This window comes from Tripterygium wilfordii, chromosome 15, assembly GCF_013401445.1.
Source record: "Tripterygium wilfordii isolate XIE 37 chromosome 15, ASM1340144v1, whole genome shotgun sequence".
Lineage (NCBI taxonomy): Eukaryota > Viridiplantae > Streptophyta > Magnoliopsida > Celastrales > Celastraceae > Tripterygium > Tripterygium wilfordii.
In genome coordinates this window covers 11,267,840-11,286,175 of record NC_052246.1, presented here as the reverse complement: position 1 = coordinate 11,286,175, position 18,336 = coordinate 11,267,840, and the positions used below count along the sequence as shown (strand labels likewise).

Here is an 18,336-nt window from a genome sequence, read left to right as displayed (position 1 = left end):
GATAATAATTAAGGGATTAAGGAGTCAAAAAAGTTGAATTGGATAAGAGACGGCGAAATTAGATACCCTAGTGCTTTCCATTCTTGATTTCAATAATTGTGTTTGATCGAATTCTCCTGCTTAATTTCTTGTTTTATCTTAGTTGTTAAACAAATCACAATTTCGACTCTCCAAATAGTTTAGGACTTAATCACAGTCAGTACCTAATTGAATTGTCAAAATATCCTCGTAGGACGATACTCTACTCACTCTTTATTACTTGTGCGACTTGTGCACTTGCAAGTATCACACCAACAAGTTTTAGACGTCGTTGTCGGGGATTGAGGTAACTTTTTGTTGATATCAATATAGGTTAATTCTCATTCTAATTTGGATTTTTTTGTCATTCAAAATCTTTTTGCACGATACTTGCAAGTACGCAAGTCGCATAAATAATAAAATAATGAATGAGTTACCGTTCCCACGAGGATTGATTGAACTAATGTTGATAACTAATGGTGATTAATCGTAACGCTATTTGGATAATCGTAACGCTATTTGGATAACCAAATAGTTGGTGATGACATAAACAAAATGAACTAAGGCAAGAGAATTAACTTCTAACACAAAGATGTACATCACATACTAAAAGCACTAGGAACATGGCCCACCACTTTCTTCACTTTTCCTTCTCCTTTATTAGTGTCTCACGTGTGTATGCCATTCTTTTCTTCACTCCACAAGTGTAGGGTCCCACGTGTCGCCCTTTTTCCTTTACATGTTGCCTCTAAAAAAAGTCTTCATTTTTTCTTCCTTCCACTTCAATTCAGGTGGATCTATCGACATTTTGTAACTAGTACGGAGGAGAGAGAATTCCCGCAAACAATATGTTGTTACCAAACAAATCACTCTCGGAGATTCCATTCTTTGTATTCCTCTCCTCCGTACTAGTTACGCACACAAGGAGGAAGATGGCCAACATATAGAATGGGATCTGCACTGTCTTTCTTGTTCGGAGGTCCCGCCGCTGCCACCGCCACCGCCACCGAGGACTCATCATCACAGGAGCCTTCTTCGGTCACATCGTTCCACTCCTCCGCCCGGTGGAAACTCCACTTCAAAGAAGCAAAGAAATCTCCTAAACTGGTATGAAACTCTGTCAGACTAAATATTTGCTTCGAATTTCCATATCTGTTCAATTTATGCGACAGATTATAAATTGAATCTGAATAGTCTCGTGTTGTTTGAGTGAAAGATGGTCATAGATTTCGGGGCAACATGGTGTGGTTCTTGTAATTTCATGGAGTCCGCAATCAAAGCCATGGCTTCCAAGTTCACCGATGTCCAGTTCTCCAAAATCGATATCGACGAGTTGAATGTGAGGCCCCTCTCTATTTGCTGTCTCAAATTCCCAATCTCCATTGACGAATTTTACTGATCAACACCTCATTCTTGTTCTGTGATAGGATGTGGCGCAAAAATTCAAAGTGCGGGCCATACCCACTATCGTGCTTGTCAAGAAAGGGAAGGAAGTGGATAGGGTGGTTGGGGCCGCGAAGCATGAGCTTGAGAAGAAGATCGAAAAGCACAGAGCTCTCCAAGGTCCAAGCTGCTGCTTGAAACTTGTATAGCCTCAATTGATGTGAAGTCTGATGCAGTCTCCCCTTATGTGTGATGTCTTCAAGAAGCATTGTAAGTTATCAATAAGATGGTGTATATTGTATGTTTTTGTGATACACACTACTACACTTGTTGACCAGGAATGCAACTTAGTTGAATTCCCTTTCTTAACCATAAACTATGCTGTGTGATCCTCCTTTCTTACATGGTCTTTTGTCACTTTTATTTCTTTTGTAAAAATAGATCTCCTTTGTCATCCATCCGAAACCTAAATCCTTTCCAACATATATTTATAAGGAGGTTGAAATTTCACTTTTATGCAATTGGGGTTATGAAAAATGTCAGTGGCTGGTAAGGAGGAGGTTGATCTTGGTATGGGGGGAGGTGCCTTTGATCATTCAACTTTTGATGTATATTGCCTGCAGTTTTACAGCAAGCAGAATGCTTATCTTACTTTTCAAAGGAAGTAAATTTGGAAGGACCCAGCTCCTAATAACTTCATCTGTTGGACAGTTGCAGTGTCGGATTTTATTTATCAGGTTTACTGTATTAAAGTGGGATTGGGTTTGCTGAAGGCAGATTGACAACAGTATAATGAAAGATGCAACTGACAAGCAGCAATGAGAACATTATTCAATAAAAAACATCCTCTAATGATAGTTTCTGGTTTCTACTTTAGAAAAATATATTACAAGGCTTCATTCTCAAGGCTACTAGGGGTATACATCTAATATCTCTCTATATATACACACAGAGGCTAATAGGGGTATACATCTAATATCTATCTATATATATATATATAGAGTGTTATGGTGGCAAAATCTGACGGTGTCTTCTCAGACAGTGTAGGCTTGCTGAATTGTTTCTATGTCAAGACCCTTCTTTCTCACCACTGATTCTACATGCCCTTTCAGTGTAGTGAATTCTCTCAACCTGCAGCAAATAAGGGCTTGTGAGGCAGGGAATAGACAACCTAAAGCATAGGATTTCATATTAAAGGACTACACTTGTCTTTCTGTTAAAGCTCATTTGGCAGAACAATCAAATCTTAGTTGTTATAGAAGCTATCCCCACAGTGATTCTAAGATTACACAGTAGGACGATGCATAATCCCCGGCAAACATATTTGCTTACCAGACAAAAAGAGAGGATAAGGTATACTTGTGTGGGGTTGAGACGGGGGAGCAGTAAAATCGGTTTAGTTCAGGTTGAAACTTGTACCTTGCAATCTCCGCTCGTCTTTTTGCTTCTTCAGCCATCTGGTTCAATTCAGTGAAACTATTGCGTTCAGTGAACATCTTTGTGTCAGGCTGATGCAGCCCATGGAGGGTTCTCTGAGCGTGTGCCCATTTAAGCTCACGCTCTTCCTTCCCGAAATCTTTCTTCCTTGTAAAGGCAATCTGGAAAACAGAAATTACATCAGTAAGTGGTAAGAAAGGGTTCCACTCTCCAAAATGACTCTAATACAGCAGTGTGATTTCCATACCCTTTGCTCAATAACAAGATCCCAGGCCTTCCCACTTAGGGCATATCGGATGACAAACTTTATAGGATCGAGCGGAAAGTAGAAAATGAGGTTATAAAGCCAAATTACTCCAGCCCAACCCCATCCAACCCCTTCTACTGCAGCAAAGCTCCAGTTTGCATATACAGCAATCAGCGTAGCTATCTGCTCGCAGAAGAAATCAACCAATCAAAATACTTCCAATGGTCATTCTAAGACCATGCAAAGAAATGGAGAGGAAGAAGAACCAGTTCACTCACCAGCTGGGCAATCACAAAAGCTGTTACAAGTAGGAGACCAGGTTGCTCGACAAAAGACCAACTCCTAGAGCGTGTCACGAATATGAGGGCTTGACTGATGGTGCTCACTTGCAAGTATATAGCCGAGGCAAGCTTTCTATAGTCATCTTTTTGTTGTAGACTAGAGACCCCAAATGTACGCTGAAAATCAGATGATTCAAGCAACTGATTAAAAGGTGGAGAAACCAGCAAATACATCATCTGGAAAAGTTAGACAGCTAAACATCTATTCAAAGTAAACAACTAGATAACTTTCACAGGCCAGAAAGGTGAAAATGGAATCGCACTTAAACTTGATGGTATGAAACATAAACTTGACGGTTTTCCAAAAGATAACTTAGTCTTACAGGAAAGAAATCCGTCTCATATGCTGCCCAAAAGAAGATCACCGTCATCATTGCCAAGTAACAGCCAAGAATGATCCCCGTCACGAAAATCTCCGCCAACTTCCAGCTATCTGGCAGAGGAGAGGGTTTCACCCTGTCCTTTGATATAGTCATGATGGTACCTGGAACGATATAGATCCTTAATGTAACAGCTACAAAGACACACACAAAGTAATATGAAACAAATGAAGGTTGGAAAGCATAAAATACAAATCATCATTAAGAATAGCAATAATCAGCACCATGAAGGGTGGAAAATCAAACTTCCAGATGAGGGCCAGTAACATGAAGCCAAGCTGTCATAAAAGGAGGCAAAAAAAATGAAGATTCAGCTATACAACAACATTGAGATATAGGACCAAAATAAGCATGCCAAGAAAGCAATTATAGGAACCAAGAAAAACAATGTTACTCAAACACAGTATCCCAAAGCCAACATCAAACTCACCACAATACGTATCGTAATGGAGACTGCGTATATCTGAAACAAGAAGGACAAAAAAAATCATAAGGGAACAATGTTGTTGTAACTTGTAATAATCAAAAAGCCACTCAAAAACATAGATTGCAGAAGCATTAGCAACTGTAAATTATTTATCGATGCAAGTACAACAATGAACACCAATCTTTCGGAATAGACAGGATCAGAGCCTAGGATTACCGTATAGTTTTTCATTCTCTGGAATATTGCCCGACTAGTTAGTACAGCACTAATGATAACACTAAGACCAGATTCTGTAAGGACAATGTCAGAAGCACTGCGAGCTGCATCAGTTGCATCAGCAACAGCTATGCCAATGTCAGCTTTCTTAAGAGCAGGGGCATCATTAACTCCATCACCAGTCATTCCGCATATATGTTTCCTGGCTTGCAATCGTTTCACTATCTCATATTTATGCTCTGTAGCAGCAAAAAGAAAGGTCAAATTAACACGGGTGTAAGAAGAAGCATTATCTGATCTCAAACAGAAATACGATGTACGGTATCTACTCATTCATTCAATAACTCGAATGCAAGTTACTCATCAGAGACCTTTCCCAGCAGGATACACAGCTCCTGAATAACGGTTACTGGGTGCAACAGGACTTGGACCAAGGTTATTAAAGGTTATCCAACAAACTAACTGGTCTTGGATAAAAAGGGAAAAAAAGGAATTATACCGGGGAAAACACCGGCAAAACCGTCAGCTTTTTCAATGATTTCATCGACAGGTAAAGCGGCAATGGACTCATCCTTGTTCTGTCCAAGCAATGCTGATGAAGGATACATGTTGGTTCCCATTCCCAGTCGACGTCCTGTCTCCTTCCCAATTGCTAGTTGATCACCTAATGAAGATTTAAATTGATAAGAGTAAGGGTAGTAATAATCGAAGATCAGTCAATGAACAAGAGGAAACAAAAATCGTGAGAATAAAAAAACCTAAAGATGGCTGATGCCACAGGAGAATGTCAAATATCTTGAAGATTATTAAGAAATACAAAAAAACATGGATCATTTTCATAAGAACATTGGTTCTAAAATGAGAAAACACTATATAACAATGATACTCCAAAAAAGATACCCACCGGTGATCATTTTCACATTTACCCCAAGATTCAATGCTCTTCGTATTGTATCTGCACTATCATGTCTAGGTGGGTCAAACAGTGGCATAAGGCCAATGAATTGCCATGGACCTCCTGAGCTTTCTTTCCTTCCATCAGGAACTTCCTGTGAGCAGATGACAATAAAAAACATTAACCAGGAAACAGACAGAATGCACACATGAGGCGACAATAAGAGCTAAAAGGAAGAGCTGATAATCATCATACCTGGTATGCTACTGCAAGAGAACGTAATCCCCGTTCTGCAAACTTATCAATTACCACATGAACTCTGCGTTCTATCTCTGACTTATTGTGTACAAGATTCAAAATCTGATAATCAAACCACATATATTAATCAGTAGGAAAAGTAACCTTTAAACCATTTGAGATATACTATCACTTGCTATCATTCTTACCTGCTCTGGTGCTCCTTTACTAACACGATGCATTTTGCCTTCACTGTCAATATATGTCAGAGCTGTTCGCTTGTCAGTTGGGTTAAACGGCAGGAAGTGAACTTCTTGAATTCCAGCCCGCGCCTTGTTTGATAGTCCACAACAAAAATACAGAAACACAGATTAGTGAAGAGATTAAAGTGACATAATATTGTATATTTTTTTTTGGGTGTGAATGATCAATCAGCTTTGTTCCTTAGGTTATAGATAAAATAGAATTCATCTCAATCTCACCTCCTTTGAATCAGCCAACATCCCCACTATGGCAGCATCTATTGCATCCTGGTTTTCCACTCGGGAGGCTCGAGCTGCCATGAGAACAACAGTATCTGCGTCCACTCCTTTGGCAAATATCTACACAAAAGAAATTAAAAATCCATCATTTGGAATAGAAGAAAATCTACGCAAAATGGAGCCAAAGAGAGGTAAATTGATACCAACCTCAATAAGATTTTTGTCCACGGTAAGCTTGTTCAAGGTCAGAGTTCCAGTTTTGTCACTGCAAAGCACATCCATGCCAGCCATTTCTTCGATTGCTGTCATTCTTTTTGTGATGGCCCCCTGTTGTAATTAATGAAAATTTGCTACATATAAACTGGCAGCCACCAAGCCACGATCTCTTAAATTTAAATCACTGCAATAGCAAATATTACCAACCTGCTGGGATAAGCGATGAGACCCTATTGCCATTGTCACAGATAAAACTGTGGGCATGGCAATTGGAATTCCTCCAATAAGAAGGACTAGCAAATTGTCAATTCCTGGCCGGTATTCCCGGTGCTGAATTGGATACATGACAATGATCTCTATTATCATCCCCACGACTATTGAACATATACAGAAATTCCCTATTGCAGTCAAGACCTGTTCGATGCAAAAGGAGTTTTAATGAATATGTGTAAATACACGAGTACACAAAAAGGAAACTTCAGATAAAAAGGGTACAAAAACATCCATTAAATGGTTTCTGAATAATTCGTACCATTAGAGTCAGAAAGTAACAATTTGGAAAATGGAATGCAGTAACAAAAGTTAAATCATTATCTTAATGCATATTGCAAAAAGAATGTATATTGTTCAGGAGCCATTCCTACACCCATCAACTCCAAGAGTTCACTCTATACATATTTTAATCGATCTTTTCTCCTTCATCGTTGTGTCATCTGGTCTCCATACACTAGCAAATTTCCATCTGTTTGTCTGTATAATAAAAAAACAAACAGACAAATCTCCATTAACATCTTCTAACCTTTTGAAAATGCCCGACTTGATTTGTCGAATCCACAAGGTGAGCAGCCCTTCCAAAGAAGGTATGGACACCAGTGGCAATGACCACTGATTCAATCTCTCCCTGCTTGCACGTAGAACCTGACTAAACACTGTCTCCAGGTCCTTTAGTCACGGGAAGAGACTCACCCGTAAGTGCAGACTGCAACATTCAAATAATGAAGACATGATGCAAATATTCTTTACCAAATCAATTGAAATTCAGCCTACAGAAAAATGAAGGTTGTCAAAGCACCTGATCAATTTTCAATGGGTCACCTTCGAGGAGACGAGCATCCGCGGGAATGATGTCTCCCAGCTTAATACTAATAATATCACCAGGGACAAGAATGGATGCATCCTCCTCCCTCCACTTTCCATCTCTGAGAGCCTAAATTGATTGTATTTGAAGATAACATTATCCCATTTAACCAGAAAACATCATCTAACTATAAATTGATGGTAGTAAAGAATTCAAGGCAAAACTCAATGGGAAAATGACATCTAAGGACGAGAAGAGTAGGCTTCATTTAATCATACCTTAGCTTTAGGTGCAAGATGAGCCATGAGAGCGGCAGCAGCATTACCCGCATTGTTCTCCTCAATAAAGCTTATTGTTGAATTAATCAGAAGCAGAGCAATAATACCAACAAAGTCTTGCCAGTCAGGAGGTTTCCCCTAAAACAGACAAACCGAAGTTACCAAGTGAACAAATGCATGAGCCAAAAGCCACATTTAGAAAGGGTTTCATGTTCTTGTCTATGACATGAAGGAAAGGTAACATGTACACTTATGCCTTCATTTCCAATTCATAGTATCACTATCAGGGACCTAAAAGGACCAAAAGGAAATTCTAGATAAATAGTACAAGCAGACTTCATACGAAAAAAACAATAATACTAGTACTAGCAAACTTCTTGCAACCTTTCAACAGATTGAAAGAAAAACATTAAACAGCAAAAAGATTGAAAAGAAAAAGGGGAAACTGGTAACGATTGTACTCCAAAAACTGTCCTTAAGAACAAAAAAGAAATACTCACTCCTCCATTGGCAAGTGCAATAGCCATGATAGCTGCAACTTCCATCACCCAAGATAGAGGGTTCCACATGAACCCCAAGAACTTCAAAAACTTACTCTCCTGCAAAACCCAGAATCACATCCAATCCAAAGTATAGTCAGTTAATGGCATTTAATACAAATACCCAAATCACGAAGAAGTAGATAACAATCAGAGACAAACTCTAAGCAATAGTGAAGTTTAACAACAAAAATTTACAGAGGTATGTATCCTACATTCACCCATTTATTTTCAACAATAATTCATCTTCGAAAGGATGATAGAAAAAAAAATAAAAAATAGAAAACAAAGGAAGCTAAATAGCACCTGCTTCTCCTCAAGCTTGTTGTACCCAAAAATGGTAAGCCTCTCTTCAGCAGACGCAGTTGTGAGCCCATTCGGGTTACACCTCAAAGTTTGGAAAACCTCCTCCATGGGGACGTTCTCCTGCACTCAAACACCCAAATTCATCACAAGCTTTCCCCAAAACAGAAAACCCTAAATTTTTTTAAAAAAATGAGGAATTTATCATCAGATTTTTCGAAAACAGAAAGGTGGGGGTTTCTCTGTTTTTTCAGTACCAAATCCATAACTTCCTTCGACACCGCCTCCATAGTTTCAGCTTCTGCCTTGTTATCCATCTCTACCAACTAATCTTCCCTGACCTGAGCTCCACAAAAAACCCAAGAAGATATCTATCAATAGCATCAACCGGAGAAGACGTGAGAAGCAAAAAGAATAATCAGAAATCAATAGAGAAAACAGAGGACTCTGCTTCACCTCCTTCAGTTTTGTCTTTCTACTTCTCTCTGTCTTGTACGCCTGTGATAGTTGGTCCTCTCTCTCTTTCTCTCTCATCTTGAAGTGGCAGCTTTTACTACGCAACAATCATGCATGTACTCACCGACAATTTTCCTATTTTCCGACATTACAAAGATACCTCACTGGGTTGGTACCTCCTAATTTTGATACGGTCACTCTCTAGTCCTCACCGACAATTTTTTTGGACGAAAATACCCTTCTCAAAAATTTTAGCTTTTGAATTATTTTTCACATAATAATATTCGGATGCATCAAGGTATTGTCGGATGGTAGGCCAATGTTTGTTCTCCGATTTTATAGTTCATTCTACTGTGTTTGTTATTATAGAATGAAGTAATGGAGTCTAAACTCTTTATCAAAATGTGTACACGACTCTATTTGTACCGCAAGTCAATTTTTCATCCCAACAATTAAATTATAAACGGTTGAATTTAATTTCTTGATTTATTTGGGTTCAACAGTTTATTTGATTTGTTTTGCTTAGCTGTCCTTATGTTGACCCCTTTTAAAAACATTATTTTATTTTCTTAATTTATATGGATTAGATAGCTAATTTAATTAATAGTTTTCCTTAGTTGTATGTTGACCTTTTTCTTTAAAATAAAATTTTTTGTCTAATGATATAAAAGAGCTCAGCAAAAAGATGTGGACTAAATTTTATTGATATAAAATTTTATTGAGGTGATCGTGGTCAGAATTGTCACTCAACCATTAAGGGCAATCCCTAATGCCATTTGATTATACTAGATGAGATGAGATATTCTCTATTACTGGGTTTGGTTTGGCATTTTTATGACATGGAAATCTGTAGCCACTAGGATTATAAACGATCGATTACGATTGAGTTTTTTTTTCCCAATTCTTGGAAATAAATTTAACCGACCAATCAATCAGTTATCGACAATTATTTCGATTGATTTTAAGTAACTTTTTTTTGAAAATAATCTATCGGTTTGGCGATTAATTCATTTCTATAATTTTTTAACATCCCTAATAGTCACTGTTTTTTGCAAACCACGCATAGGATAAATTAATGGGTCGATGCAATAATCCGCAAATCACGCATATCAAGTAATCACATGATACTTCTGGACTCGATAGGAATTAAACCCATGACCTCTAAAGATGAAAATTTTCCTCCTAGCCAGTTAGGCTATAAGTTGATTCTTCAATTTGGTTTGGCAAGATGGGGAAGTGTCTTTGTGATTAAATAAATATTGTGTGATTCCAAACCACGCATATCAAGTAATCACATGGTATTTTTGGACTCTGTAGAAATTAAATCTACAACCTCTAAAGATGGAAAAACTTCCTCTAACCATTTAAGTTAGAAGTCGATTTTTCGATTTAGTTTGAGCACGTTGGAGACGTGCTTTGTGATAAAATAAAATATAGTAAATTGTTCTAAAAAAAATATTTTTAGGGTAACAAATCACGTCAATATTTAGTCTTCTACCGTCAATTCCTGGCTCTGTCACTGAATAAACTTGACAAGTATAGAGATTATACTTAATTGAAAGAAACAATGTTTAGCTCACTAGGATGTTTAAAAAAACAGTTGATTGTCTATGAGAACTTTGACTTGACACTATATATCAATTGTGTTGGTGACACATGGTCATAATGTGTATGTATAAGTTGGTGACAAATGATTGGGTGAGCAGTGAGCTTTCACAGTCGTTGAGTCATAACAGTCAAATACAAAACAAGATCATCATCTTCTGCAAGTTAGTAATTATGGCAAAACACCAAAAACAAAAGGTAAGGGCAAATGCAATGGTTGGTAGGTAATAGGGATAGTAAAATGTATTGGGAAACGTGTTTTGTTGATGTGGATAAGAATGAAAATGTATTGTCTCTTGCCATTGTACAATGGTGTTAAATAGATATTGGTGTGAGTTAATTAATTTTGGTGGCAAATGTTTGAATAACATACAACAATATATATATTCTTGAAAATGATTTTCTATTAAATTACATTAACCATAAATAATTATTTTAATTAATAAAATTTTACAGCAAATAATTACAATATTTTTTTAAAAAATAGTAAATGATGAAAGAAAAATAAAAAAAAATGTAAATGACGACATCTACATTTGTCTTTATTGTATACATGCATCCTCCTTTGCCTATAAATATCCTATACACTCAATATTTTGAGCAGAGCCAAATACACTTCCCATTCTACTTCAAGAAAATTTCATTTATGAAAGTCATCAATACATAACATTGGCTGGAGATTCTTCTCATAGAAGGTGAAGTTTCTTTCGTCGAAGAGCCAACATTGTTGAGGAGGAGTCGCGTGATGATTCAGATGAAGATTTGTATGCTTTTGAGCAGCAGGAAATACAAAATGCCACTCAAATGCTTACCATGATGGTATCACCTGGTCCCGTCCAACCAAGGACACGCATTAACATTCATAGAAATCACGAGATGGCTCACAATGATCTTGTGCGAGATTACTTTGCACCAAATTGTACTTACCCTCCTCACATGTTTCGGCGAAGATTTCGTATGCGACGGGAATTATTTCTAAGGATCAAGGATGATCTAGAATAGAAGCTACAGACACGTATTTTCAACGTCTTCCTGATTGCACCGAACGATTGGGTTTATCTGCTATTCAGAAGATGACGGCCGCACTTAGAATTCTTGCATATGGTGGTCCAATGGATAGTCTTGATGAATATATCAAAATTAGTGAGTCAACTGCAAAGGTAGCACTTAACAAATTTTGTGAAAATATTTTGGCTTTGTACAAGGATCAATATTTGAGGACACCTACTATGAATGACACTATGCACCTAATGGAAGAAAATGCAGCAAGGGGATTTCTTGGCATGATAGGATCACTTGATTGCATGCACTGGGAGTGGCGTGGGTGTCCTTCCGCCTGGAAGGGTCAATTCCTTGGTCACACTAGATCTGCTACGATAATCTTGGAAGCTGTAGCCTCGTATGATTTATGGATTTGGCATGTATTTTTCGGTATGGTTGGTTCCCATAATGACATTACTGTATTACGACACTCTCATATTTTCAACGATTTCATAAGAGGTCGCACGCCAAATGTACCATTCATTGTCAATGGGTCCGTTTACCACATGTCCTATTATCTGACGAATGGAATTTATCCGCGATATACTGCACTAATGCAATCAATCCCTCATCCACACACACCTGTGGAACAAGTATTTGCAAGAACACACGAGAGTGTTCGAAAGGATGTGGAGCGTGCCTTTGATGTTCTACAAGCTAAATGGGGCATCACAAAGGGACCAGTTCGTTACTACAAGACTTCTGAGCTTAAAAAAATTATGCTTACATACATCATTCTACATAACATGATTATTGACGATGAGAGGCATATTGATATCGATCCATGGATGCCTTTGTCCGATGAGGTTGTATCAGCCATTGACACCATTACAACCCCGAGGTTCTTGCACAATACATTCACTCACGTATGGAACATATACGTGATGACCAGATCAATGCAAGAATGAAAATGGATTTGATGGCTCATATATGGAGTTTACATGGCAATCCTTGTAACCAACTCCTCAGCTGGAACCAGTCTGGTCCTAGTCAGGAATCTACTATCTTTGAAGCATGAAAATGTAATATTGATCATAGATATCAAAGCAATAAGATTCCCTACATCAATAATGCTCTTTCACAACACAACAAAACATCTACTCAATATAGAACAATCATATCAAATACAGAAATATTCCAAATGAATAATATCCAACATGAATCACATTCCAAATAAATAAAATTCACAATAAACATATTTGAGTCTTTGAAATACAAAGGAGAAAACATCCAACCATCTCAATTGCATGCTAAAGTATATAGTAGTCAAATTAATAATACGTGAACTCGATTTTCAGGTTACATCTAGCTAGTGTCATCGTCAGAAGCATGTGTCTCCCTCTCCCTCTCCCTCTCGAGCCAATGGTCGTCTGACATCCTACATGTATTCATTGTCACAAATAAGATAAAGAAACATTTTGGCTATAAGCTGGTATCTATTAAATTTTTTGACAAAACAGTCATAAATTAGAGATAAATAATTGAAAACACATATTCATGGTTGTTCTTTTAAGAACTTTAGTGCCAGGCCCCCCACCTCTAAAACAGTCATGAATCAAAGATAAATAAACGAAAACACATATTCATGGTTGTCCTTTTAAGAACTTTAGTGCTAGGCCTCCCACCCCTAAAATAGTCATGAATCAGAGATAAATAAATGAAAACACATATTCATGGTTGTCCTTTTAAGAACTTTAGTGCCAGGCCCCCCACCCCTTTCTATCTTGTATAGACAACGTGTGCATGTACATATATAAAACATCGGTTGTCCAATGAGAAAGGCATAAAATAGAATTCCCACGAATTAAAGTTTGAAAAATAGGTCGATCTATTAGGAAAATGACAATCAAGAGAGAAGTAGGAGTAAAAAAAATAGGAGAGAAGGAAAGAATATGAGGAAAAGATAGAGAGAATTATAAGGATAAGAAAAAAACGAACAAAGCTTATTGGAATGGTGTAATGTTCTAGAAAGGAAGCAATTCATCCATTATAAGGAGCGTTCCACTTACTCAACCAGCCAATATAAGAAAAGAGAGCATTAAGATTAAAATTTCAGAATCAGATCGTCCATTGATCCATAGAATTCACTACATAGCAACATACCGGTTTTTTTTCTTGTATTTTCCCCAAACAAACAGAATTTGGTAAAATTCAAGCTAAGAAGGAAAGTAAAACTACTAGCAACATGCTAAGATGAACCACCACTGCTTAGACAAAGGCAAACTACCGTTTCAACTAGTGATCTTTTTTATTCTTCCATAATAAGAGGAGAAGACCACTTGGGTGTATAGGAATCAGAGAGCTAATGCATTACAGGCCATTCACATTTGTAGGGAATGCCTACTAACGTAGTTCTACTAACATGGCAACCGTACTAAGTTGGCAAGACTTGTCACCACCCAACAATTGCTGCATGAATAAAAATGTATTATCATCCAACAACAATACAATAGTGAGGTAACTAGGTTAATGAAGAGAAGCTAAGAAAAAATCAGAATTTCAAACCCAACACTCAATTGTTCAGCAAAGGAGGTTCTCAGCAAGATAATAGCATACACAACTTAATGGTTCTCCCCCAAAGAAACAGTCCAAGGGGAATAGAGTAGCATCATTTAGATGGTCTTCCTACTAGCGATAGTTAACTGCATTATTGTTTTCAATAATGCAAAAACAATTCATGGTAATAAGCATTGCACTTAAATCCAACAAGCTGTTCAAAAACCTAAATTGAACAGCAACATATAAACTACAAAGCATCAAACTCAATTGCCATAGAATCACAATAGCCATTTATATCAACATCTACCAGGTATATTAAATTGTCAATGATTAAAATTACCAGTGCTGACGCCAATTTGAGTTGGAGGGTTGCGTTCTGTGTTCAGCGGTGTGAATTGGAGGACTTACGACTTCCACGTTCTTATCCTTTTTCATATCTGTAGAATTAGAATAAGCTTTAGTATATACATCATTAAGGCTTACAATTAAGAAAAGCGGATAGTATCATATTTATTTAATATGATTGTACCTTCCATCTCCGCTTTTAGCTCAACCTCTAAGGCAGCAACCAAAGCATTCAGCTGCCTATACTCAGTCTCTGATTGTACATGCCTAAGTTCCCTTTTGCGGATATCAAATCCTCTGTGATCCCGGCCATGTTCCTCATGATCTTTGATTTTTTGGCCTTCATGGTGAGTTGTCTCTCCTCCTCATAAGCCTTTTTATCATCCTCATGGCACTGCCGGTCAAATTCTATTTTTTCCCTTCGTGTATCTTCGCGGTTCTTCACCAATAACTCCCAATTTGAACGGCTTGTTTCATTCATCTCGTGGAATCCAGTGTTTATACTCTCACTAACTTGACTTAAGGCCTCTCCTTTCCTAGACTTCTTACGTTGTTTCGCTGCTTTGGCAGCCTTAGTACCAATTGGTCTTTGATCCTCATCGTTTCTCTCGTTACCATTCGATGCTTGAAATGGTGATTCATCCGTGATAGGTGTCTCAGGGAATGTTGGCTGAAAGTTATGCTCAGACAGCCCTGTCTCAGTCACTTCCCTTTCTAGATCATCCCCATGTCACCCACCAACATTCCAATATGACATTGTGTCAACAAACGGTTGTCGCTTGTAAAGACCAACTTCAATACCAGCTTTGCTCTCAGCACTATATTGTTGCCATTTGGAGCAGCTCCTCAGCACCAACCAACAATGCTCGTACTTGAATTGATGATTGTATGTCTTGTGGAATAGTGATCTTGCAGCTCGTTCCTGTATACGATTGGGGAAACATAAAAACAACTATCAACTAATATTGAGTAAAAACTAAAAAGCTTCATAAAAATGACAAGGACATTTTTCCAAAAGACAAGTAAATCCAAACCAAATCTCAGTTCAATGAAGAACAAAAGGCCCTCTAATATGCAAGAAAAAAAGAAGACAAGATTAAGTTAAACAGATTTTAATAAGTGGTTCAGAGAAGTTCAGAAAGTTAGGATACATTTAAAGAAGTTTAAATTTTAAAGAGAAATTTTTGGATGTATAAAACAATGGTTAAAAGGCCATCCAAAATGTAGAAAGTAATAGTCATTTATATCAACATCTACCAGGTCTATTTCACAGAAATCACCATTTTGGGACAAGATGCAGCACAAGATAGACGCCAAAACAATTTATTGCGATGTGAACACATAAAGGAGAAACTCTTCCATTGATGAATTCATTTGAATTATTTTTTAATTATAACACGAAATCTTGGAGAGTTTGCTCTCCAATCTCTAGGGAGGTACAAGAGAAGTTTAAAATTAACAAGAGAAGTTTGAAATGGTACACCAAAGCAGCAACAGGGGAAAGGCATTTCACTTTTCTATGTCATATACCAATATGAGTAAAATTAAATACATATGATGCATCACACAATCCTCCACAAAAGGAAAGAAGAAGAAAAAATGGTTGTGTTCTTGGACTCCCGGTCATATTAAAACATAGAACCCAACTATGCCTACATGTCTGCATAGATTTGATACAAATCACCATAAGGCAACACTTATATAATGACATAGTATAAACACACTTATTATTAAGAAAATCAACATATAATGTACCTGATCACGTATGGTGTAGCCACTAGGGATTAGTTTCATGCTCTGCTTCCATATTGCAGTCCATTTAGTGACCCATGGATGAATAAGCCCCCATCAACTTTTGCAAGCTTGCTCATTCCTGCATCCAGCTATCGGTCCTCTTCATTGAATAAAGTCTGACATAACACGTGTCCAGAAGGAATGCTTATCCTGATTAATTCCAGTGATCGAATCTGTTCCAATTGTGACCCAAGATTTACACAAATCGACATCCTCCTCTAGTGACCAGTTTGGTGGTCTTGGGGTGAGCTCCTCAGGAGGAAGGCATGACTTCCTCCTACGTCTTGACCCTCCAGCCTCGTTTGGTAGTACAGTAGTACCTGATGCTGGCGTAGTTTGATCAAAAATCTGCTGGCTTTGGTTCACATTGGGTGCATTAACAGTTGGATGGTGGGTCATATTTGGATAACTTTGGCTGTTTGATATATTAGATACAAAGTGTTGGAGTGTTGATGGGTCAAATCCAGATTGCAACATTTGGACAAAGTAATTCCATAAAGCAGAATTGTCACCTGGAATCATTTGTTGATGATTTGGTGGATGTTGGGAATTTGGAGGTTGGCTTGGGGTCACGGCACCGTTTACTGCAAAATAATTGGAAGTGGGAAGGCTCGAAATTGCACCACTATATTATGAAGTTATGCTACATCGTAAAAACCAAACAACATTTCTATTCTCCCGAATTCAAAAACTGAGCCAATACAATCAAACAAAAATTAGGGTTCATACGAATTAAAAAAAATGATCAAGAGGAGAACAAATGAAAAACAATCAAAAAACACAATCCATAAACATCACAGGCCAATCGCATCGACAAAAGAAATGCAAACACAAAATTAGAAGTCCATGCAAACATGAATTTTGAAGTTCAGAGAAAATACCAAACATATGCTTCTTCAATGATCTTTCTAAGGATTGCGAGACATAGAGAGAAAAAGATTAAAACAAGGGCTAGCCAATCAGATTCGAGGACCTCACTAGAATAGGTAAATCAAGAAGTAGATCTACAAACCTGATATTCTTCTTCTTCGACGAGCAACGATCGAGGACCCGTAATTGGAACACAGGTCGCAGCGTCGACGATACTTTGCAGCCTGAGGTTGTTTCAAATGAGGTAGTTGGAGATAGTTCTTCTCCCCTAATTAACAAAAGAGATAAGAAGATGAACAACAATTAAATGAAGAGAAGGGTGACCTTGCTGAATTGCTTGGTAGTTCCGATAAAGCAATGAAACAAACAGAGCAAAAAACGCGGGACGATGACAGTCGAGCCAACCACAGACCTTTATGCGTGAGACCCCAATGGGTTGTGAGATTCGCGGATCCGAGAGAGAGCAAGAGACGAAGAGAAGGTGCAGGGGAGAGAATGGGTATGATTCGTACCTTATGTGAGAATAGGTTTGCAATTGGTGTTTGTGCGGGCCCACACCAGTGAGGCAATTTGAAGCCCCAATATAAGTCTTTGTTCCCTAAATTGGTCCAGTAACTTTGATTGCCAAAAAGCCCATCATTGTATGGATTCAACCTCTCCATTTCCCATTAAAGATCCATTTAACCCATCCATTCTTGCCAAACAGACCCACCATTGCATTTGCCCTAATGCTATATATACCCTCATTTTTACATTTCACACCCCCTTTTCTCGGGATTGGAGCCTTTTACGATTTCCTTTTAAAATCAATGGAGACCACGATTTGACTTTGTCGTACAAATCATTACAACTTTATGACTTCATTATTTTTTTAATAAAAAAGATGGGATTCATGTTTTTATTACGGCATTGCTATTTAAACCCCTATATTGCTTCTCTCACCCCCCTATAATACGTATTGACAATTACATTATGTTAAAATCAATCAAACATTATCTTTTATATTTTTCCAGTTTACCTTTTGTAATTATGTTGTCCTTATTAACTTCTCATCGAGAAGACAGCTGTGGAAAATGGAAGACTGTAAATGTAAATGGGCCGACCTTTTTAAGCCACCATTGTGATTCGGCCCATCAATATGTGTGTATATATATGTTTTGATGCACTCACTGATTTTCATTGGTTTCACTTATAGGATGGCTTTATTTGCCAAATATTCAACTAAAATATAGACAAATAATATTTCAAT

At 37.6% G+C, this 18,336-nt stretch overlaps 2 protein-coding genes, 1 long non-coding RNA gene and 1 pseudogene across 3 annotated transcripts; 2 read left to right on the top strand and 2 right to left on the bottom strand.

The window, feature by feature from the left end:
• The first annotated feature begins 787 nt into the window (after positions 1–787).
• On the top strand, positions 788–1,777 carry LOC120015977 (thioredoxin H2-like). The gene is made up of 3 exons (XM_038868515.1): positions 788–1,125; positions 1,235–1,357; positions 1,446–1,777. Exons 1-3 carry the CDS (start codon positions 967–969, stop codon positions 1,608–1,610), a joined length of 447 nt encoding a protein of 148 aa, XP_038724443.1. The 5' UTR covers positions 788–966; the 3' UTR covers positions 1,611–1,777.
• A 414-nt stretch (positions 1,778–2,191) lies between these two features.
• On the bottom strand, positions 2,192–9,058 carry LOC120015976 (annotated as a pseudogene).
• A 2,553-nt stretch (positions 9,059–11,611) lies between these two features.
• LOC119979891 lies at positions 11,612–12,487 on the top strand. The gene has a single exon (XM_038822512.1). It carries the CDS (start codon positions 11,612–11,614, stop codon positions 12,485–12,487), a length of 876 nt encoding a protein of 291 aa, XP_038678440.1.
• Positions 12,488–12,643: 156 nt separating this feature from the next.
• Positions 12,644–14,702, bottom strand: LOC120017223. Its single transcript, XR_005472108.1, has 3 exons — positions 14,608–14,702; positions 14,419–14,515; positions 12,644–12,957 (listed from the first exon to the last, which is right to left on the bottom strand). It is a non-coding gene; the product is annotated as an uncharacterized LOC120017223 (long non-coding RNA).
• Between the last annotated feature and the right edge of the window lie 3,634 nt (positions 14,703–18,336).